This window comes from Diceros bicornis, chromosome 19 (genome assembly GCF_020826845.1).
Source record: "Diceros bicornis minor isolate mBicDic1 chromosome 19, mDicBic1.mat.cur, whole genome shotgun sequence".
In the NCBI taxonomy this organism is placed as follows: Eukaryota; Metazoa; Chordata; class Mammalia; order Perissodactyla; family Rhinocerotidae; genus Diceros; species Diceros bicornis.
In genome coordinates this window covers 12,155,090-12,178,234 of record NC_080758.1, presented here as the reverse complement: position 1 = coordinate 12,178,234, position 23,145 = coordinate 12,155,090, and the positions used below count along the sequence as shown (strand labels likewise).

Genomic DNA, 23,145 nt, shown 5'->3' with positions numbered 1-23,145 from the left:
ATTTTATCTGTCATATTTGATGATGATATTAATAGAGTGGAATAAAATTGTTTAAAAGACCTGGACAGCAAAAAGGAGTTTCTGATAGTATTACCTATTATCTTGACATTCTTTGTAATAATGCACCTTTTCTTAGTTAAATGAAAAGTTATATTGTATAAACTTTGATCAGACATGAAACACAGTTAATTTCTTCAGTCCCTATTCATTGGGCATCTTCCATCTGACAGGCATTATGTCAGTGACTGTGTTGTACAAAAACAGATGTGGTCATTTCTGCCGTTGAGCCTGCAGCCTAGTGGGAAAGATAGACATCAGTCAAATAGTTAGATAAATAAATGTAAAATTTCAGCCATGTCACTTGCTACCAGGAGAGGGTCATTGTGCTTTGAGAGGATAGAATAGGATCTGACCTGGCTAAGAGATCAGAGAAGGTGTCTTTCAGGAAGAGTCAAAATGTTCTGAGATCTTAGGAAGATTAAAGCTCACCAAGCAAAGAGGAAGGAAGAGTGGTCCAAACCTAGGGAGCACGAAGTGTTCGAAGAACAAGAAGCCACCAGTGTGACTGGAACCCAGTTCAAAGGGGAGGTTAGAGGCCATCACAGGGGTTAAACCATCCAGGCTTTGGTTGGGTTTCAGCTGCATTTCGAGTGCAAGTGGGGGTCAGAGTGAAGGCAGCACAATCAGATTTGTCTTTTGCAAAGATGATTCTGGAAGCCCTTGGAGAGTGAGGGCAAGGGGCCAGGAATGGTTGAGACTTGGTAGACGCTATCACAGTGGTCCTGGGGAGAGATGATGGCGGCTTGGACAAGATGGAGAGAAGCAGGGAGATGTGAGTGATGTGGGGAAGGTAAAAGCCACAGGGCTTGGCTCTGCCATTAGGTGTGGGGGTGAGGGAAGACTCCCAGGTTTCCAGCTTGCCCAACAGGGTGGGCGATGGTGCCCTTTACGTAGAATCAGGCGTGTGAGGAGGGCCAGGAGTGGGGGTCTGTGCCTTCACTGGCTGAACCAGCTTTTCTAATCATTTCTCTCATTTCTGTTCTTTCAAACAGGGTAACTTCTTTCAAAATATTGGTTCCATCACCCTATTTGCTGTTTTTGGTACGGCAATTTCTGCTTTTGTAGTAGGTGGAGGAATTTATTTTCTCGGTCAGGTAAGAAAAACATCTTTGAAAAGCTTTGAAAATCTTACACTCTTAGAGCTAATGCAGGGAGGTGGAATGGGGACACCTCATGGGGCCTGGGTGTTACGTTCAAGGTAAATGCTCTTCCGGAAGGAAATCCAAATACGAGGCACAGTGAAGGCAGGCTAATGTTGTCTGTAAGTGTCCTCAAAGAGCTTTGGTGTCTGGAACTGAGTGAATCTTTTTCATAATCCCTGAAAGTATTTGATCTTATTTGCAAACCACTATCGTCTTAAGTTGGAATACCTAAAAGAAAAGCAGTAAAGATCTTCAAATTGTAGCAATATCAGTTGTGTTGTCAGGTAGACTGAATCAGAGTTAAATGCTGTTTTTTTAATAAAAATTTGCGTTTTAGAAATCAAAGATGATCCTGAATGTGTTCACTCAATTCTAAGCCATCCACCTGTAGAATTGTATACTCTGAATTTTCTACCATTGCTAAACCAATTCCCAGTGTCATCAATTGAGTGTTTTGTACTTTGAGTTCAAATTAATTTGAATTCATTTAAACCAAACCTGCCTAGGAAGGTAATCTCTGTAGTTTTGCATTATGCACATCTGTGCATGTCACAGTTCTTTTCATTTAGTGTCAGCTCCAGAAAGTTTGCCTGCCCGAGTTCTGTAAACTAAGACTAGGGATCAGGCATCTGGGTGACCGGCAGATTTCTCTTGTGTGTGTCAGAAGTGTTTGCTTCTTTGGATAGCTATAGACGAAAGCCCATTCCATCTGATTTCACCTTTAGATACCTTGATGGCACCAGAATAAATCTGTCTGTCATGCAACCTTCTTCATCGCTCAGCTTCTAGTATCAAATGGGAAGAAACTTTAGAGAAGAAAACTATAGTTAATTTGGCTTGAAAAAAGTAGCATTCTTTTCCATACTTTTGATGTATGATGATCAAATGCATGCTTAACCTAAAACTTAGGAATTTTCTTTATTTTTCAAGTGGTTTGGGGACTGAAGATTAATGTCCTTATTAGTTTATAATAAAGCACTAATGGACATTTTAATCTTCTTGGCTGTTCTCCAGGGGTTTTTTTTTTGTGTCTCTGTGTTTGTGTGTTTTATTTTACAGGCTGATGTAATCTCTAAACTCAACATGACAGACAGGTAAATCTTTCTTACTGTAACGCCTTGTGACCACTTTTCAGCCTTGGGAAAGTTCTCTCCACGTTGATTCCTGGGCGTGATTCTTGTCTATTCTGTCTCTCTTTTTATTTTGCTGATGATTCCTGCTGTAGAATCTATTCTGAATTAATTTGTGTGTCTGAAATGAATCAAAATTGAGGAATTTTGAAGATCTGTAATCAGAGCACTGCTGATTGAAAGGATTGATTTAGCTTAAGCTTTGGAGGGAATAACTCTGATCAGTTAACTACCCCTCTCACACACACTACAAGCTGCACCAGTGTCCTTTTATTATTGAGTCATCTTCAGCTTTTCAGTGGCCGTAATGACAAGTCACCTTCTGGATAGATTAGAGATGGAGGGCAAGTGAGGTGTGAATCTTTACTCTGGGATTCCCACCAGGCCTGGGGTTGGGGTAGGGTGGAGGAAGCAGGCACAGCCAAGGGCTCTGTTGTGGATATCCTCCTCAGTCTGAAGCTACCCCAGTGCGGACTCAGAGCTGCTGTCTAGGAGCCAGTCCAGGAATTTCCATAATCGGCTTAGCAAGAAGCAACCTAGGCAGCTCTCGGAAGGAGAGCTCTCAGATCTAGAGCTGAAGGAAGCTCTAGATCTAGAGCTGAAAAAGTGCTCAAGCAGATGCGGCGTAGTTTTCCGTCTCTGAAAAGTCCAGCAAGTGTGCAGCCTTGCTCTGTGTCTGCATCCACCATCAGTGCTTGGTTCTGTCCTGTGGCATGGCTGGGGAGCTTGCCTCCCATTGAGCCAGCCAGAGCTTTCAGCCTTTAGCAGCAACCTGGGGACTAGAATCTTGGAGCCCTTTTCATGGGAAATGTGCCTCTGATAACCTCTGAGCTGCTTTGAGTACAGTCTCATTCCCCCTCCCCCAAGGACATAAATTTCGGAGCTTTTGTTGTAGGATAGTCTTGATGTATAAACAAGTAGCAGAAGTTACATTCCTGTTCCATAATGAGCTGGAAATAAAGCAGAACTGATGCCCTGCATTTTCTAGGTCACGTGCTGCATGACATTTCAGTCAACGACGGACCCTATACGGCGATGGTCGCATAAGATTAGTACCATACAGCCTAGGTGTGTAGTAGGCTATACCATCTAGGTTTGTGTAAGGACACTCTATAATGTTGAAATCGCTTAATGACACGTTTCTCAGGACACATCCCGTCATTAAGCGGCACATGAGTGTATTTTGCAAGTGAAAAGAAATGCCCAAAACCCAGTTCGTTGTAAAGGAATGTCGCAGCGTTCAAGCCTTCAGCCTGTTTGGGGGCAACTGGTTAGAGATACAGAAAATGCTTGATAAATTCTTGTGAAATTGAAGTGAACCTATGGTTGAGATGTTCAGGGGGAGAGGAGTCAAAGAATTACCCCTTAGACAAGCAGCGTAAGAACCAAGTAGAGTTTCTCTCTCCACCTGCAGACACTTCCTTTCCTGTTAGAAAGTGACTGTCCCACAGATGGGGACCCACAAGTGGGGACTACTCCAGGGGGAATTAGCCAGTAGTCGCAAACCCACACAGCTGCGGGGCCTGGCAGAGTGCTTAACAGAGGGAAGCGCGCCAGATGTGTGTCTAGAGGTGGGGACAGTGGTGAACCAGAGAGCACACCCTGTCTGAAGGGACAGCCACTTCTCAGTTCCACCTAGTAGTTACCATTATGGGCCCAGAATTACTAGATATTTAAAATTTTTCAAAAGAGGCCAGATTTCTAGATTTTAATAGGGAATTTTCTAGTTTTCAAATGTTGACAGTTTATTCAGTTTTTCAAAACACGTGCAGGTCGAACGTGAGACCCACAGACCTCTGCACTATAGAAAACCTAAAAATAACCTTCTTGCACAGGTTTTATTTTGGTGATATTTCTGCTGGAGAGAGATTTTACTCATAGACACACCGTGAATTATTTCACTATCCTGGTCTGTTTCCTTTTGGTTTTCTTGGTGTTGCTATCTTTTGAGATAATGGAATAAAGAAAAGACATTTTTAAGTTCAACTTCTGGCTTCTGGCCTTTTAAAGAACTGGGTCATGGGGGCTGGCCCTGTGGCTTAGCAGTTAAGTGCACGCGCTCCGCTACTGGCGGCCCGGGTTTGGATCCTGACCGTGTACTGCTTCTCCGGCCATGCTGAGGCCGCGTCCCACATACAGCAACTAGAAGGGTGTGCAGCTATGACATACAACCATCTACTGGGGCTTTGGGGGAAAAAAAGAAAAATAAGGAACTGGGTCATGAAGGTGCGAAGTGGAGCAGCTGATGGCAAGGTTAAATGACCCCTTGGATTCAGACCTCTCGGTGATTCAGGCCGTTCATGTTTCAGACTGTTCATATTCACTGTCAGAAATACTCTGCCCCAATTTAGATTTTTAATCAAAGCTAAATGTGTTAGATGATTTATGCAAAGCATTTCCCCTCAACTTTTTATTAGGACTGTTTCAAACATACAGAAAAGGTGAAGCATTGTACAGCGGACACCCGTATGACCACCACCTACATTCTACAATTACCTTTTCACTGTATTTGCTTTAAGACAGCTCTTTCCATCTATCCCTCCCTCTGTCCTTTCGTCGTCTTCTGGTTCTTGTTCTCTGATTTCCAGTTCAGGATGCCATAGGGACTATGACAAAGAACATCAGGCAGGCCTCTTCTGATGCAGCTGAAACCAACACAAACTAGTTTTAGCCAAAAAAAAAAAAAGTTTGTTGGTTCATAGAACTGAAGTATCCCCGGAGTGATCGCTTCTGGCATGACAGCCTCCAGGGGCCCACGATGTCAGGATTCTCCCCTCTCACTGTGTCTCAGCTCAGCTCTTCCCTGATTGGCTTCATCCTCGGGCACACTCGCCTCGTGTGGCAGCACTGATGGCTCTGGGCTCACATCACCCTCACTTCAGCCATCCCTGCCAAAAGGGCCAGCCTCGTTCCCGATGACCTGATAAATGCCTATCGATGGCTCTCGTGGACCGAGCTTGGGTCCCCTCCCTGGAGTCCCACGCAACTACGTGGATAGAGAGTGGGGGAGATGTGAAAGGAAAATTGAGGTGCTGTTACCAAAACCGAGGGGTCGGTGCCGAGCAGAGAGAACCGTGGCTGTCCATTCTGCTGCACTGGTTTTGAGAATGGAGGGAGGCGCCAGCTGAGCCACACAGAGTCAGCACGCAACGCACTAAAGGCTCCCAGCTTCCCCTCCCTTGCATCTCCTTCCCCTGCAGGACACACTTTTTAGATGTTCTTCCTTCGAGGCCCCTGTGATGTTACCATGGGTGATGAGAGTGGGAGTAAAAGAAGAGGAGGAGAGACAAGAAGCTCTGAGTCTGGGTCGTAGCACAAGGGCCTCAAGGCCAGCTGCCAACACAACAGGGCCTCCCAGGTTGGAAGCTGTTTGGTGGCATTACCTTTTCTCTCCTCCCCCCCTCCCCCCCCCTCCTCCCCTCCTCCCTTTCCCCCCCTCCTGCCTTCCTTCCACAGATCTTGCGGGCTGTGCTCAGTATGGATCCTGGGAGTACACCCATGACCAAAACAATGCCCATCCCCTTGGCACTCACAGTGAGGGTGAGAGGCAGGTAACGTCACAGTTCATTGCATGGTACAATCTCTATGAGGACAGAGAAAGTCTGGGAACTAGTCAAGCAGAGACCATCTGTGGGGGTCTGGTCCTTAGCTTGGATTCGGAGGCTCTCCTTGAGGTGAGCAGGCTCTCCTGCGTGAATTTACATTAATCAAACACACAGGGAGCTACCGTGGAAACCAGAATGCCTGATTATCGATTTACGGAGAGAACTGTTAGCTGGCAAGGCAGCCAAGTATCTGCTCCCGCCAGCGCTCCTCTCCCTGAGCCCAGAACCAGATGAGCATCGAGGGCTGCGGGTGATGGTCGAGTGGACAGAGCGTGCTCCCGTCCCCAGGCTGAGCAGCTCCCTCTTCCCACCTAGACTGCAGGCTTGATGAGGGCGGGAAGCCGAGGTGGATAGTGTCTGGCTTATGTCTCTATGCAGGCCTGGCCCCTTGGGGCTCCGTGTTTTGCCGTGTGTTGTAGAAAAGAGCAGACCTAACCATTCTGCTGGGGTAGGAAGCAAGTGCCAGGCATAGCAGTTGGAAGGAATAGAAGGCTTGCAAGAACACTGAGGGGAAAAAAGACAAATGGGCTGAAAGAACAAATCATCCGGACTGCTCAGGTAGCCCACAGGCCCCGCAGGGTGGTCCGGCCCTGCCTCCCTCCCCAGCCTCTGACATTTCACTTGCCCGCCCCGCGCTGCCGCCACACTCACCTTTCTCTCCCTCAGGCAGCCAAGCTTGCTCCCGCCTCAGAGCTAGCTTGCTGTTGCCGCTGCCCCGGGTCCTGGCCTGGCCGCCTGCCTCTTGGCATGTACCTGCTTGTTCAGGTGTGTCATCTCTTCCTGACCACCCGATCTCAATGGGCCACCTCCACCCCGCCCACCCGGTTACTCTCTCTTGTCACCCTGATTTCCTGGGTAACGCTTGCCATTTGCTAGATCGGTCTTAGGCTCTGGACGTTGCTGTATCCAGTGTAGCCGTTAGGAGCACCGACTGTGAGCCAGACGGCCTGTGTTTGAGTCCTGGCTCTGCCACTTGTTAGCTGTCTGACCCTGGACAAGTTACTCAACCTCATTGTCCCTCAGTTTTCTCCTATGTAATCGGGGCAGTAATAGTACCATCTCGCCCGTTGCTGTGTGGGTTATTGAGTTAACTCTATGTAAAGTGCTTAGAACAGTGCCTGGGACATGGTAAGTGCCACATAAAGGTCTGCTGTTATTATTGGCCTCAGTACCTGAAACATATTAGACAATTAGTACATATTTGTTGGAGGTAATTAGACCTCCCTGGGTACTGTCAGTGAGAGCTGCTGGCCTGGTGGGAGGCAGCACTGGTGCTGGTATCTGCCACCCAAGCCACCCGTCCTCTGAAGCACACTGGAGTTGCTGCTGACTTTTGGCACTTTCTTATTTTTTCCTTTGTGTGTTTGTGTGTGTGTGTGTGTGTGTGTGTGTGTGTGTGTGTGTGTGAGGAAGATGGGCCCTGAGCTAACATCTGCCAATCCTGCCAATCCTCCACTTTATATGGGACGCAGCCACAGCATGGCTTGCCAAACGGTGCATCGGTGCACGCCCGGGATCCGAACCCGCGAACCCCGGGCCCCCGCAGTGGAGCACGTGCGCTTAACCGCTGCACCACTGGGCCGGCCCCCGGCACTTTCTTAGATGTTGCATATCTGGAGTGGAGGCTGGAGTCAGTCACAGACTGTGGCTAGGGGCAAAGCAGAGGTCAGATCCAGGAGCTCATGGGCCATTTGGGGAAGGCCCCCGAGCCATCATGGTTCCAGCAGCTCTAAGAAGTGTGTAATGGGGCCGGCACCGTGGCTTAGTGGTTAAGTGCGTGTGCTCCGCTGCTGGCAGCCTGGGTTCGGATCCCGGGCACACACCGATGCACCACTTTTCCGGCCATGCTGAGGCTGCGTCCCACACACAGCAACTAGAAGGATGTGCAGCTATGACATAGAACTATCTACTGGGGCTTTGGGGATAAAAATAAATTAATTAATTAATTAATTAATTAAAAGAAAAAAAAAAGAAGTGTGTAATGTATTTAAGCAAAAGTCTTCCATCTATCAGTGGTTAAAACAAAGCCTTGGTACTTACGGTGGAAAACCGGGCCGTTCCTAACAACAGCTTTTAGAGTGGGCCTTTCACTGCTCCACCCACAATGCCAGTTAGCAGATATTGTAAGTAGAAAAAGATACAGCACCTTCTGTAGTTGCTTCAGCTACAGTGTATACCATTATGTTATATCAAGTATACAGGCTTTGACTTCAGTGTTTTACTGTGTGGGCCAAGTGATAAGATACAGAATTACCCCTTCCTTTTGTCTTCTTTACAGTTTTGCATTTGGCTCCCTAATTTCTGCTGTTGATCCAGTGGCTACTATTGCTATTTTCAATGCACTTCACGTGGACCCAGTGCTCAACATGCTGGTTTTTGGAGAGAGTATTCTCAACGATGCAGTCTCCATTGTCCTGACCAAGTGAGTGCGCTTTCTTCAAGTGATGGAAGTGAAGGTCCCTGTAACAAAGGGACAAATATTTCCATGCACTGTGTCTACAGTTGCTTGTCCTCTGGGTGATTGGTTCACCCACTTCTCCATCTTTCTGTCCCAACAAGCCTTGACATGCCCCAGGAATATCATCAAGGCCTGGGGGGGATTAGGAGAGGAGAGTCCACCTTTTATGACCTGCCTTTTAGCACTGGTTTTGAGCCCAACTTCTCATCAGCATCCCTGGGGGTGCTTAGGAAATGTGGCATTCCCAGGCCCCACCCTCAGAGTGTCTGAATCATTTGGTCTGGGGTGAGTCCCAAGAACTTAGGTTTTTAATAAATTCCCCAGATGATGATGGAGCAGCCAGTTGAGGGATCAGTGGTTGAGCAACATTGTCGCAGACGACAGCAATAGACAGAGGCCCTGCTCTCCCCCTCAGGGGCTGCTGCGGGTCACCTTCATTTTCATAGCTGTAAAAGAAGGTAGTGTGACTAATAGGCGCCCCCCCGCCCCCAGCCCCAAGCTATTGTGTGCAAGCTACTTTGGAAACTGGAGATCTTTTCCAAGTGTTCGTTGGTATTACCGTCCTAGTTGACAGGATCTGAGAAATTAAAGATGAATCATAAAATGTCAAGAAGTCATTGGGAAAATGAAATGAATTTAAGATAATCTCAAATGCGTTATCTGCTGCAGGGCTGTTCCCTTGAACTCTGTGTTTTGTGGTGGTCATTAGCGTATGTGGGCAGGAGACCCAAACACTTTTGCCAGAAAACAGAGAAGGCACAGACAGTCAAAGCAGCTAGAGAAAAGAGCCCTGGACAATGTATCAGAGATGAGCTAAGAGAATTTTACGGGCCAGTCTGTGTTCTGTTAGAGAACAGAATTTCCATTATCTGAATACTGACTTGTTTCCTTTGTTGTGGAAGTCCTTGCCAAGCAAAACCACTCGCTGTTAGTTAGCATTTTCCTAATAGACTACCTTCAGAACTCGTGCATGGGACTAAAACAACATTTTATGGCGGAAAGAGCCCAGGTTTTGGAGTCTTGCTGATTTGGGTTCAAGTCCTGCTGATGCCACTCATAGCTGTGTGACCCTGGGTCAGCTCCTTCACCTCTCTGAGCCACAGGTTTCTCCACAGTAAAGTAAGAGTGAGAATGCCTCTGCGTAGGGCTGGATTTGAGGATTGAATAGTTAAATATACTATGAAAAGCATCTGATATTGGTTAATGTGAGATCTTTTCCTCTTCTGCTCCTGCCCCCAGTTATTGTTTCACTGTGTTTGCCCTGTTTTTATCCCACTTCTGCAGGAAAAATTTACAAATATTGCTTGATTGCAAGAGGTGCTCAACAGACCTTAAACGAAACAAAACAAACTTTAAAATATTTTTATTATTTGAAAAGTAGTACTATATTCTTCGTATAAAATTTAGAAAACACACAAGCAAAAAATGAAAAATTAGATGCATTGTTACTACTCAGAGATAATTATGGTTAACAATTTGGTAGAAGTATACATATATTTTATTTAGACGGGCTTATAGCCTATATACTGTATTGTAACTTTTCCATTGAACAGAGTTAATAAAATAATCTTTGATAGCATCATTTTACTGGTTACAAATTATCCTTTCTGTGGATTTACTGTGACCTAGTTAACCAGCTCCCTATTATTGACTTTTTTACATTTCTCTTGGCAAAAATTCTGTAGTTTTATTAGGAAATTATCAAAAATCATGCTATAAGACCTTTAAAAAACCTGATGGCAATATTTTTTCTTATTTCAGACATACTCTGAAGGCTTCTTAGCTTTCTGGTTTTGACTTTTATCTCATGTCCTGGCTGCGCATATTGAAAATTTGTGATAAAGAAGTTTGCTGAAATTGGAGATGACATCATGAGTTATTTTTGTGCATTAGGATCTAAACTCAACTGCTTTGTCTCTAATTTATTTATTTATTTTTTAATCTGTTAGGATCTTTTCTGAGCTTTTCCAGGTCTCTTTGCCACAAAAAGGCCAGAGATTATGAGATATTTTCTTTTTAAAATGAGAAATGATGGCGTCATTATAAGTAGCCAAAGGTTCTTCCTGGAAAAGTGCTTTTGAAGGCCAAGATCACCTATGATGGCAGTTCCCAAAATTGGATCTGTGGACCACATGCATGTATAGTGTCCAGCCTCTGCTGCCACCACTGCTGGTCCACAGGCTTGGGTAGCAATCACTGGTCTAAGCCCCGTCCAGCCTCTCTGACTCTCCAGACGTGCTAAAGGCAGGTCGTCTGCCATCAACATTTGGTGAGGGCCCTCCGTGTGCCAGACACTGCTCAGAGACCAGCTGGACTTGAACCCGGTCCAAGGTGGGAGAAAGATGCTCGTAGAGAACTGAACACAGTGCCTTGAGTACGAGGGGGAAACAACCATAGGAAGGCTTTGAGGAAGGCTTCTCAGACAAGTTGACATTTTCAGATAGAAGAGGGAGAAAGGGGGCATGGTTGGCTTGCCTTTTTTTTTTTTTTTTTTTTTGCAGTACAGGAAGGGGCTATTATTAGCTTTTTTTGGTTATAAGGTAGAATCCTGTCTTGTTTTTAAGGCGTATACTTCATTAATGACCATTTTCAAAGTGATCTGACACGTTTATCTTTGCAACTGAATATGTGAATGAATTACCCCTTTTTTAATGTTTCCACTTTCTTAATTGCCAGAAAGCTAAGTATCTTCTGTTTCTTCATTAACTTTAATTGTTATTTTTAGCTTTGATTTGTTACTATGACAGTTTACTCTGATGATAATTGCTGTAGAGGAAACCTTTCATTCTCTCCAGCTATAGCTTCAGCTCGTGAAATTTGATACTAAAGAAGCATTGTCTTTTGTTCTTTAAAGTGTGGGAAACATGATATGAAAAAATAAAATGTAGACAATTACCAGGCCAGAAAGTCCAAATTCTGCTCTCATTTATCTTGAGTTTAGAAACTCTTGGCCTCGCCCTGGGTCTGCTGTTCATCTGTGGCGTCACCTCCCCTAGTGAGTCACTTTCTTTGGGCCTCAGCCTCCCCTGTGTAAAAAGAAAGCAGTGACAGCAGCCGGTGTACCAGCCGTGGTAGTGATATGGGGTGGGTCAGGACACTGTGCACGTTGTCCACAGATCCATTTGGGAACTCTAGGTGGTGCTAGCCTTCAAAAGCACTTTCCCAGTAAGAACCCTTGTTGGCTCTACTTGTGCTCTGCTGGGAAAGAAACGGGAAGGGGGAGATCGTGCATTCAGATGAGTTTGGAAAACTTTTGCTTAAAAAAAGATTTCTTTTTTTGCAGAACATCTCAGAAGCTTTATTATGTTGTATTGTGCTGTGAATCGCCATGAAAGGCTTCCTGAGGTTATTTGACCAAGCTATCCTTTTATCAGAGATTATCCTGCCTTGAAATCATACCCGTTCATGAAACGCTGATTAAAAATGAAGCTGAGGGGCCGGCCCGGTGGCACAAGTAGTTTGCCAGTGGCACAAGCAGTTGGGTGCATGCGCTCCGCTGCGGCAGCCCGAGGTTCGCCAGTTCGGATCCCGGGCACGCACCGACGCACCGCTTGTCAGGCCATGCTGTGGTGGTGTCCCATATAAAGTGGAGGAAGGTGGGCATGGATGTTGGCCCAGGGCCAGTTTTCCTCAGCAAAAAAAAAAAAAAAAGGATTGGCAGATGTTAGCTCAGGACTGATCTTCCTCAAAAAAAAAACAAACAAAAAAAAATGAAACTGAATATTACTGTTGACTATTTGTTTCGTTTACTGATTCAGCAAAAATTAATTAAGTGTCCTTTGTGTGCTAGGCTCTGCCTTAGGCCCTGGACATATGGCAGGGAACAAGACGGACACAGGCCTGTCTTCATGGAATGAGACGTTAGTTTTCACATGCTGTGGAGAAGGCAGGCACCAGGAGAGCTTGTAAATGAGCTGGCCTCTGTGAAGGGGTCAGGGCAGTGTCCCTGAGGAAGTGACACTGACCCTGGGTTCTGAGGAACAAACTAGGGAGTTAGCTGGACCCAGGGAAGAGTGAAAGAGGACCGACAGGAAGGTGCCAGTGACAGTGAGGCCCGCCCTGAATGAGGAGGAGATGGGATCGAGAGGTATGGCGGGGAGGGGAGCCAGGTCATGCTAAGAAGACTGGGCTTCCTCCTAAAAAGCAGCAGAAAACTGTTGGGTTTTGAACAGGCCAGTAACCTGATTAGATGGGTATTTTAAAGGGGTCTTTCAGGCCACTGAGTAAAGAATGGGTTGGTCCCTAGGAAGACAAGGATATAGATATAGAGATCTGTGAGGCATTAGTCCTAGAACAGAGGATAGTAGGGGAGAGAGGGAGAGAAATGGATGAATTTGAGAGATAGTCCAAAGGTAAAATCAGCAGGGGAAGGATATTTAATGAGAATAACTCCATTTTAATGGTCGAATGGTTTTCCCTTTGGGGATAAAACTAACAATTTAATATAATGGCTTCTGACATTTTACTTTGTTCTGTTATAGTAAAAGGAAAGTTCTTTGAATTCTTCCTCCTAATGCCTCCTAAATCCACCCTCTTGGCCTGAACCCAATGACATTTCTTCTTTAGGCAACTCCATTCTAATCTGACGTCATGCTGCAGCCTCAGTGTCAGGTTTCATCACAGGATCCCGCCCTGCACTGGAAACACTCCCCATGACCCCCCAGGGCCCTCAGGAGGGAGTACCGGCTCCCTAGCTTGATCCCTCAGAAGCCTTCTGCGGGTCCTGCACTGCCTGCTGCTCCTGCCTTATCTCTTGCCGCTGTCTTCCCCACTGGCCCCCTCCCCTCACATCCTGTTTGTATGTTCTATCCACACTGATCTATGTAATTGAATGCTCCCACAATGTGCCACGTGTTCTTGGATCCCTGCCTCTGCACGTGCTGTTCATGCTGTTCCTTCTGCCTGGGGTGCTTTCCCCCATTTCTTCCCCTGGTTAACTCTTCTGTATTCTAAATGTAAACCCAGCCCACATGTTATCAGGAACGTACTTTGAGCCCCTGCGGTCTGAGTTAGATGCCCACCCTGTGTTTCTACAGCCCTCTGCCCTTACCCCGATGGTCATTAGCTCCCATCTTGTTTTTCTCCCCCATTAGACTGTAGAGCTCCTTGAGGGCAGGGACTTGTCTCTCATCTCTGAACCCTTAGACACTAACACGGTGCCTGGAACAAAGTAGGTGAATCATTAAATGTTAGACTAAGTGATTAAATGATAGAATGGATGAAAGAATAAGCAAGGAATAAGTTTTGAGTTCTAAGTTAGTTTCTAATAACTTTTGTCTATAACATTTTAACTTCTTTCTGTTTTTCTTTTATTTCCTAGCACAGCTGAAGGTTTAACAAGAAAAAATATGTCAGATGTCAGTGGGTGGCAAACATTTTTACAAGCCCTTGGCTACTTCCTCAAAATGTTCTTTGGCTCAGCAGCGCTCGGCACTCTCACTGGCTTCATCTCTGCATTAATATCCTTTTAATATGATGAACACGCGTGGCTGAGAAGATTATTCTTAATTACATCAATCTCTAGCTATATCCTCCACTTCCTTAAGGGGGCCAATTTTAGTCTAAGGTGGTGTTTGAAGAAGGATTTTTATGCTTAGTTTTGGTTTGAGGAACTCTTTAATTTAAACTCAAGGATTTTTAAATTTAGCATGTGAAATTTAGGATGTCACTTTTCAAAGCTTAAAAAACATGTACAACTGTTGGATATCAGATCTGGTTTTGGAGGCTTCTCAGTTCCCAGAGTATGATAACTGCATTCAGATGAATTTCACTTTCCGCTGTCTCACTTTGTACTTTCAGAAAATTGGAAATTAATTTCCTTTGAAAATGTCAAATTGAGAAAATCTCTACCCCACTGAAAGTGTTTATCTGGAAGGACCAGAAAAGAGACTTTCACAGTGAGCTCCATCTAAGTTATTTGCACTGATTTTGTTGCTTAACAGCCCATAAGCTTTTCCAGCCAGACAAGGAAAGAGACACATTGAGGCCAATGACACCTTTATTGCTGTAGAAAATGCATCATGTTTAAAACCGGCCCCAGACCATTTCTGCGTAAGCCTAAGCCTGCGTCGCAGGGAGATGGCCACCTGGCCCTCCCCCACGAGCAGTTTGTCTCACAGATGGCCGGAAAAGCCTCTTTTGCCTATGACAGGCATGTTTGTCTGCCATCCTGTTGAATTTTCCCGTCAACTCCTTTGTCCAGAAGTCTAAAGGCTCTGTTGAGTTGGCTGACAGCTTCTCATATTGTACCAATAAACAGAATGGAAAAGAGAAGACTTTTTCCAGTTCAGTATTTTCCTCCATATTTATCTTTTTCTTTAAAAAAAGCATTTATTGTAATGAGACTGAATAAGTGGGTGCTATGAGCTCCAGCATAGGCATGTGAACGATATTTGAGTATATAGAAGATTCTCCTTTCACAGGAGCGTGAGTTTAGAAATCTCCAGGAATAGGAAAGAAGGTCCGTCAGTGGGGCACTGAACCCCAGGGTTCTGGAAACCCCATTAGTGGTCTCATCTGATGGCGTCAGAGGAGGTGGAAGAGTGACGTGGCCCTGGAAGGGGCTGGCGGTGTCGGCTGTCTTGTCTGTCTGCAGCCCCAGCTGTGCCCCGACCCCGCTCCCAGCCCTCCAAGTCAGCATTTTCAAATGAGTCGACTTAGGTTGATTTTAATTTTCCCCTACCATTTGTCTCGGGAATTAACGTTTCTTAGTGTTTTATCGGATTCCGTTTCTTGAAACAAGAGTCTCCCTACAAAGAAAATAATCCGTAATGACAAATTTTCATTTGTTACCTTGGGATGTTGCAGAATCTTTTGTATCCATTGTTTATATATTTGGAAGGCAGCAGCTTTATGACTTCTCTAGATCTCCCGTCAACTGCCCCTTGATTCTTTTTCCTTGACAATTGTCATTTACGTGCTAAAGCATATTGACTTGAGGAAAACGCCTTCCTTGGAGTTTGGCATGATGATCATTTTTGCTTATCTTCCTTATGGGCTTGCAGAAGGAATCTCACTCTCGGGTAAGTGACGGAGAGCACTGAAGCGCTGGGTTTGATGGCGTGTTGGCCTGCCTGGTGAAAGAGGTTATGTCATTTAGGTCACTTTCCAATCACAAGAAACAGTCACAACTTAGAAGAGCTTAAGCAATAAAGGAGATTTACTGGCTCTCTAGGGATGCATTTGGATTTAGACCTGGCTCCATCCGGGGGCTCAGTGTTGTCACAGTGACATTTTTTCTTTACCCACCGTCCTGTAGCAAGATCAAAATCTGTCTTCCAATGTTGCCTCTTTCCCAAAACAAGGCCTCTGAAGGGCCTTCACTCAAAGGACGGGGTCAGACTGCTGAGGGCAGCCAATCCCTCGGCCCATCCTGGGCCCTGGCACCCACTGATCTGCACTCTTTCACTATAGTTTTGCTTTTTCCAGAATATAAATGTCATATAAATGAAATCATGTAGTATGTACTCTTTTGTGTCTCATTTCTTTCAGTTATCATAATGTTCTTGAGAGACATCCTGTTTTTTGCATGTATCAGTAGTTATACATTCTTGCTGAGCCCCATTTATCCATTCACCATTTGAAGGACATTTGGGCTTTTCCAGATTTGGGCTGTGCATATCTATGCATATTTTCATTTATCTTGGATAAATACCTAGGAGTAAGGTTGCTGGGTCATATATTTTACTTGATTAGAAGAGTATATTTTTTATTTTATTAGAAACAGCCAAGTGTTTTACAAAGCGACTGGACCATTTTGCATTCCCATCAGAATGTACGAGTGAGTTCCGGCGGCTTCACATCTTCACCAACACTTATTTTAATTTTAAGAAGTTTAGCCATTTTGATAGGTGTGTGGCAATTTGATTTTGATGTGCCTTGGTGTGGTTCTCTTTATATTCTGTTTAGGGTTGATTGAGCTTCTTGGGTTTATAGTTTATGTAAGTTTATAGCTTTCACCAAATTTGATAAATTTTTCCCCATTTCTTGAAATATTTTTTTCTGTCCTTCTCTCTTCTCTCGTTGGGAATCCAATTACAGTATGCTTTGTCTTTTTTTTTTTAATCTTTTTTTCTCCTGTGATTTTTTTCTTCTGCTAAACTCAATCTCCCATTAATCCCATCCAGTGTATTTTTCATTTCAGACATTGTATTATTCATCTACAGAAATTCCCTTTGGGTCATTTTTATATCTTCTATTTCTCCTCCTCATCTTATTCGCAATTATGGATATGGAGCATATTTATAATAGTTATTTTAATGTCCCTGTTTGCTAATTCCATCATCTCTGTTAATTCTAGGTCTGTTTCTGTCAATTAATTTTTCTTCTTTTTACAAGTCATATTTTCCTGCTCTTTGCTTGCCTATTAATTTTTTTCTTTTTTTTTTTTTTTTGTGGGGAAGATCAGCCCTGAGCTAACATCCATGCCAATCCTCCTCTTTTTGCTGAGGAAGACTGGCTCTGAGCTAACATCTATTGCCAGTCCCCTTTTTTTTCCCCAAAGCCCCAGTAGATAGTTGTACGTCATAGTTGCACATCCTTCTAGTTGCTGTATGTGGGACGCAGCCTCAGCATGGCCAGAGAAGCGGTGCGTCGGTGCACGCCCGGGATCTGAACCCGGGCTGCCAGTAGCGGAGCGCGCGCACTTAACCGCTGAGCCACGGGGCCAGCCCTGCCTATTAATTTTTGATTGGATGCCAGTCATTGTGAACTTTATTGTGTTGTTGAGTACTAGATTTTATTGTGTTCCTTCATAGAGTTATGGCCGTTCTTCTGGCACTTACCTAAATTTCTTAGAATCAGTTTAATTCTTTTGAGATCTACTGTTACACTTTGTCAGGGCAGGTCCAGAGTAGCACTAGGGACTAGGGCAGCGCCCCTCTGAGGACTCCACCTCATGTTTCATGTGTTAACAAGGTCCTTCCACTCTGGCTGATGGGAACACAAACTCTTCCCAGCCCTGTGTCCACCTCGAGAATTGTTCAGCCTCTTCCTTTTTAGGTTCTTTCCCCAGCCTCTTGGAATCTCATCCCACCCCAGTACAGATCAGTGTTGGCCCAAGATTCAAGGGCCTCTCCTGCAGCTCTCCAGAGCTCTCTTTCTGGGTGGCTCCTCCTCTCAGGTGCTCTAGCTGCTTTGGCCTTGCCCAGCTCTCATCTGCCTCCTCTTCTCAGCAAGACTGATGCTGCTGGACTCGGTTTAGGGTTCCTCTCCTTGAGCCTCAGCCTGGAAACTGCGTCCGGGAAGTAAGCTGGGCTGAGGCCTGGGGCAGGAGTGGCCACCTTGTTGTTTCCCTTCCGTCAGGAATCACAGTCCTCCCTGCCTAGTGCCCAATGTCAGAGAACAGTTTTGCCTCATATCTTTTATCAGGTTTCCAGTTGTTTATGGCAGGACAGCAGTTTGTGTAGCCATTATTTCTTCATGAGCAAAGTGCAAGTCCCCAGTGGCTTTTAATGATTCCATTGGACAGAACTCTCCTTCCCACAGATCACTATCTGGAATCCAACGTGGGTACTCTGTGAGCAGATCTTGCCAAGGAGGAAGCAGAGAGGACTCTGGCCATTTTCACTGGATAACTCTTTGTAAACCTCAGGGTTTTGTTTGTTTTTAATTCTAAAGCAGTTCTCTTGGATAATTTCATGCCAGTATCTGCCATCAAGTTTCCTCCCTTATCTTTCCTGAATTTTGGCGCTTACATAAACATTACCTGTGAGTCATTTCATTTGGCTCTAGCCTAGCTATTTTTACCTCTGTTTTTCTAAATCGTCCCCACCCCTTTTAGATGAACACTGAGTGCCTGATGGCAAAGATATAGTTCATGCGTCGTTTTGGAATTTGTGATTAAAACAAAGGGGTGTTTTTCTTGTCTTTTCTTCAGAGAGGCAGTGTTTTCTGTTTGTAGGAGTGTCGTTTCCTTAGGGACCTCTGCTGCACACACTAATGGGACCAAAGAGAGCACATGCAAGCCAAGGACACACCCATCGCCCTCTGGTGGTGGGTTAGGCTCTGCCCACACTCTGCCTGTGGGATATTTGTCGTACAGGGCTTTCAGGGAAGGGTGGGATAGCCCTGGAGTGTGGTGAAGCCTCTCCAGATCCCATGGTAAGAGTACATGCACAAAAGAGTGATGTTTGTGCTGTCCCCTCCTTCCTTTCTGTGCTCTGCTTTTCCTAACTGTCACAAATGACTGAGTGAGTGTTTACCAGCACCACTGAGCAGGACACTCTCCTTATGAATCATTTACCTCAATCACACATTTAGAAAAGCTGTTAAGAACACTGGACAGACGTGGGTTTGAAGCCCAGCTGCACCTCTCATTAGCTGTGTAACTTCAGACAGCAGACTTAACCACACTGGGCATCCACTTCCTCCTCATGAAATAGACATGGCAAAAGTGGCGTGGCTGTGGTGAGAAGTAAAGGGAACTGGTGCAAGTAAGAGTCCTGACAGAGGCGTCAGTGTATGTTATTGCTTACCCTATGTCCTTGTTGGCCCTGACACCCCCAGTTTTTCCCTTTTGCCCCAACATGATAAATTAATGGCACCCCTTTTCACTCCCACAAGTGTCCTGGGTTCAACAGCAAATTAGTCTCCCTAATTATTACTAAGTAAGTGTTAGCTATTCTCAGAATCTTTGTTCTAATTCTATCAATGTTAACTATTTCTATTGTTCATTCAAGCCAGTTTTGAGGGCCACTTCAAAGATGAATAGACCCCACCCTGGCCAGTTTAGCCAACTCTGGGCCGAGGGAGGGGGATTGGGGCAGAGCGACACTCTGTCAAGGTGAGTCAGAGGATGGAAGTTGTGGGGTTGAAGGATGAGTTTGCACAATTGATCAGAACATAATACTTTCTGTAAAATCTTGGGAAAATGTGGGCCAGAGGTGGAGTGTATCATCCAGCGCTCCGGTGCACAGGCATACGTGCAAGGAATTCCTTTGCAGCACTGCCTGTGAGAGAAAAGTTGGAAGCAACTAAACGTTTGTCAGTAATGGGAAAGATTACGTCAGTTTGGTCTATTCTCACTGTTGGGGAAGAGGGAGAATCCCCCCCACCCTTTCCCTTAAGGTTCTTATGGCTGGCCAAATAATTAAAAAGGCAGGTTAGCAGGAGAAAATAAAACAAAGTTTAATAAAATGTAGACATGGGAGAAAGTCAGGAACTGAGCAACTCATCATTCTGACTAGGTTGCTCGCTTAAGTATATTCAGCTAGAGGTGAAGAAGGTGTTGTGGGGTAGTGGTTTGGGATTTCAGAGGGGAAGAAGACAATTCACGTGGAGATGGAAATGCAGATGTTTGTCAGACAACTCTTTACTGGGCCACCTAGAGAATGTGGCCCGGGAGACAGAATTTTTGATAAGATAGGCTTGTTGGTGCCTTTCTTATCGCACTGATTTTACATTATACTGCAGCTACATATGGGAGTGGCTCCTTCCTGGAACAGGCCTTCTATGTGAAATTCTCTAGGCAGTTTGGGAGGGGAAGCTCAAATGTTATTCCTGAGTCTTCTGAGCCTTTATTGTCTTTAGCTCGAAATAATCCGCATACCAGAATGGTACATCTTGGGGCAGCCTGCCCTGAACCCCATCATCACTATGGAGTACTGTGCAGCCACTTACAAAATGAATTTGACCTATTTGTACTGCCATGGCGAGAACCCCAAGATACATTGTTAAATTTTAAGAAAGAAAGTTGAAAAACCCTTCATTCATCCATTCAGTAAAGATTTCTTAAATGCCCACCCTGTGCCGAGAACTATCCTTGGTATCGGGCTATATTAGTAAACAAGACGAGATCAGGTTCCTGCCTGCAGAAGAAAGACAATAAGCAAGTAAGCAAACACATACGATAATTTCAGGTGGTGAGAAATGTATGAAGAAAAACAATTTGAGTAACGTGATGGAGAGTGGGCCAGGGGCAGAAGCATCAGGGGATCGGGTCAGGAAGTGCTCCTTGAAGACATGGTACCGGAGCTAAGGCCTGCATGGTGAGAAGGAGCCAGCCACCGGAGGATCTAGGGAAGGTGTGTTCAGCTGCGAGAACGGCAGGTGCTAAGGGTCGCAGATAGGCGTGGGGGAGCTTGGCACGCTCCAGGAAGAGTGGGAAGACCAGTGTGGCTGGGACGGAGGGGAAGGACCCCATCCCACAGGATTCTGTAGGCCTTGGACGGAGTAGGGATCCTGTCATACCTGCAAAGGCAAGTGTCAGAGGCCTTTAAAAAAATCACTGTGCTGGTAATACATGCCCTGTATGTAATGTGATCCTGTTTATTACTTTTTAAAGATAGATAAACTTTATAATGGCATAGTGAAAGAATTGGCAATCTGCATATCGAACTGTTAGTAGTAGTTACCTCTGGGCAGGCGGTGTGGTGGAGATATCTCTTGTTTTACTCAATACCTCTGAGTCTGGATGTTTTATAGCAAAATATGTTTATTATTGGGTAATTAATAAAACTGGCTATGGTTTGACTCAGCCTTCAAGAAGTCTATCATATTTTACCCACAGGAAGGTATAATACAGTGGAAATTGTACCATGATACCCTTTGAACTTCTGCCTTTTGGACTTGAATCCTTTTATCTATTCCTTTATTTCGTTTAAAACAATGGATTTAACTGAGGCTAGAAATGGATTTCCTCCCTCCTCCCTCCCTTTCTTCTTTTCTTTCTTCCTTCCTTCCAAGAGGCTGAGCAGTTTGCTGCACTATTACCTGCTTCCTTAAATAATTTGCCTTCTAAAAGGAGGAAATGTGTCAGGAATTCTTCCTTACAGGGCAATTTTTTAAATACCCATGCCTTTTATCTCTAGAATGTTTACCCCGTTAGCATTTTCACAGCCTGTGCCGGTGGCAGCTGCAGTGGCTGAGATGGTCTGGGTGGTGAAGTCACCTTTGCTTAGGGACGGCACGTAGGGCAGACACTTCAGCTGTCCCCTGGGCTTTTGCACCCACTGCTGACCCTGACTTGTTCCGTTAGTCCCCAGAACTTGCGAGATGCCCTGACCCCACACTAACCCAGAGTAAAGGTGGTGGCTGGCTGTTCACTCGTGCATTGGCCAGAGAGCCCATTTTCATATGGTCCAAATTTAGCCCCCAGATGGGGTTTGTTTATATACAGAAAATCTTTAAACATTTGAATTCGTTGCCATTGTTAAAAGTTGGGAGATTTCCCGTAAGAAACAGATTTCTAGCACCTCTCAAAAAAAGTAGAAGGAAGACTAGTCAGCACTAGGCCCCCATCCACAGGGCTGCTGTGAGCAGTTTCTAGATGGGCTTGTGCCTTCTTCACCCATGTGCCGCTCACCCACTTATTTTTTTTTTTGTCTTTATCTTTATTTTTATTGTCTGGCCCCTGAGGAGCTTGAGTTTCCAACCCCTGGCCTGTTGCACCAGACTAAACTGGCCAGCCCCACCGCTTCTGCGCTGAGCCTGTCCCCCTGTTGAGGAGCCCCAGGCAGGCCGGGCCTGGGGCAGGAAAGGTCCGTGGGGCTCTGGCAGTGGGCTCGCCTGATGTTCGGCCCTGAGGGGACTTCTGCATTCCACTGTCAGATCTGACTTCCCAGAGCGTTTGGCTCTCCTGAGTGGTTATTTAGTGTCAGACAGTTGGCTGTGATGCATCTCTGTGGTGACATCTCTCTGTGGGTGGGTCAGTGATGTGGGTGGAAGGCCATTCGTGTCACAACTTAAACAGGGCTCAAGCTCCTCTGGGGTTGACTTCTACTTCACAGTAAGAACTCCCGAGTCTCAGCTTTGCCAGTGAATTGACAACCCTTCTCAAAGCAGACTGGTGAGGCAAAGCCTTCCGAAGCTGGAAACCTCTAGCAAGTGAGGAAGAGAGAGCCTTCAGATCGGTTCCATAAAAACTGAAGTGTGACTGTGCTGTGCCCTCCTCCCCAGTCGCGAGGTTGAGGTTGAGTTCCAGACCCGAGGTGTGGCCTCTCCCCTCCTGTTGCACGTCCTGCGTTTTGTTGCGGAGTCAGAAAGGGGAGGCTCTCGGGCTGGTCACCTGCAGGAACATGCTGAGAGGAACACGTCAACTGAGAGGATGCCTGGAGGTCTTGTCACCGTGTGTGTTTTATCTGGCGGAGCAGCGGTTCAGAAGACTCATGAGCCCGAGCCTCCTCAGTGCTGTAAAGCAGCGAGTAAAGAAGTCCCCCGCCCTCTCCTTTCCCTTCTGCAGTCTTGTCAGGTGGCCGTGGGCAGCAGTGCTGGAATTTCCGTCTAGCCTCCTTCGTAGGGAAAAATGAAAGAGCACAGGAATTTGCTATTTCCTAAAAGGACTAGGAGATAAAATGTTCCAGCTACTGCTGTCTCTCAGCAAGTGCCTACTGGGCACCACAAAGAGTAGGGTTTTCCTGTATTTTGTAGGATATTGTGTATAGAGCAAGCTTAGCAGTTGAAATGTCTCTGATGCAATTCTATGATTTTCACCCTTTGATAAATGGAATGTTAGCCAGTAATCCCTGTTTCTACAAAATGGCAGAAGCGAGTTCAATGTTTGCTTATGATGTTTGACTTGCAGTTCATTTATCTTGGCAGCTTATTTAATGACTCCAAAAGTCTCAGCTTCCTTACATGAACTAGAGACCCCTTTTCTGCTGTCTAGCTAGGGAGACACTGAGAGGAAACCTGTGTAAAGTGCTTCAGGAATGATTAGGGGCAGTGGACGGAACTTGAGCCTCGAATCCTGAGTAAGCATCGAAAGTGGTAGACTCTCATGGAGAGCTTTAAAGAAGAGACACATTACTTTT

General features: G+C 45.4%; 1 protein-coding gene across 1 annotated transcript in view; it reads left to right on the top strand.

Annotated features, from left to right (window-relative positions):
- Nucleotides 1-23,145, top strand: part of SLC9A8 (solute carrier family 9 member A8) — a 71,713-nt gene that overhangs the window by 30,685 nt on the left and 17,883 nt on the right. Inside the window, exons 6-10 of the mRNA XM_058562492.1 lie at nucleotides 1,053-1,154; nucleotides 2,262-2,296; nucleotides 8,216-8,359; nucleotides 13,716-13,854; nucleotides 15,312-15,417. Of these exons, the coding sequence (XP_058418475.1) occupies nucleotides 1,053-1,154; nucleotides 2,262-2,296; nucleotides 8,216-8,359; nucleotides 13,716-13,854; nucleotides 15,312-15,417 (526 nt within the window). The remainder of the gene's footprint in view (nucleotides 1-1,052; nucleotides 1,155-2,261; nucleotides 2,297-8,215; nucleotides 8,360-13,715; nucleotides 13,855-15,311; nucleotides 15,418-23,145) is intronic.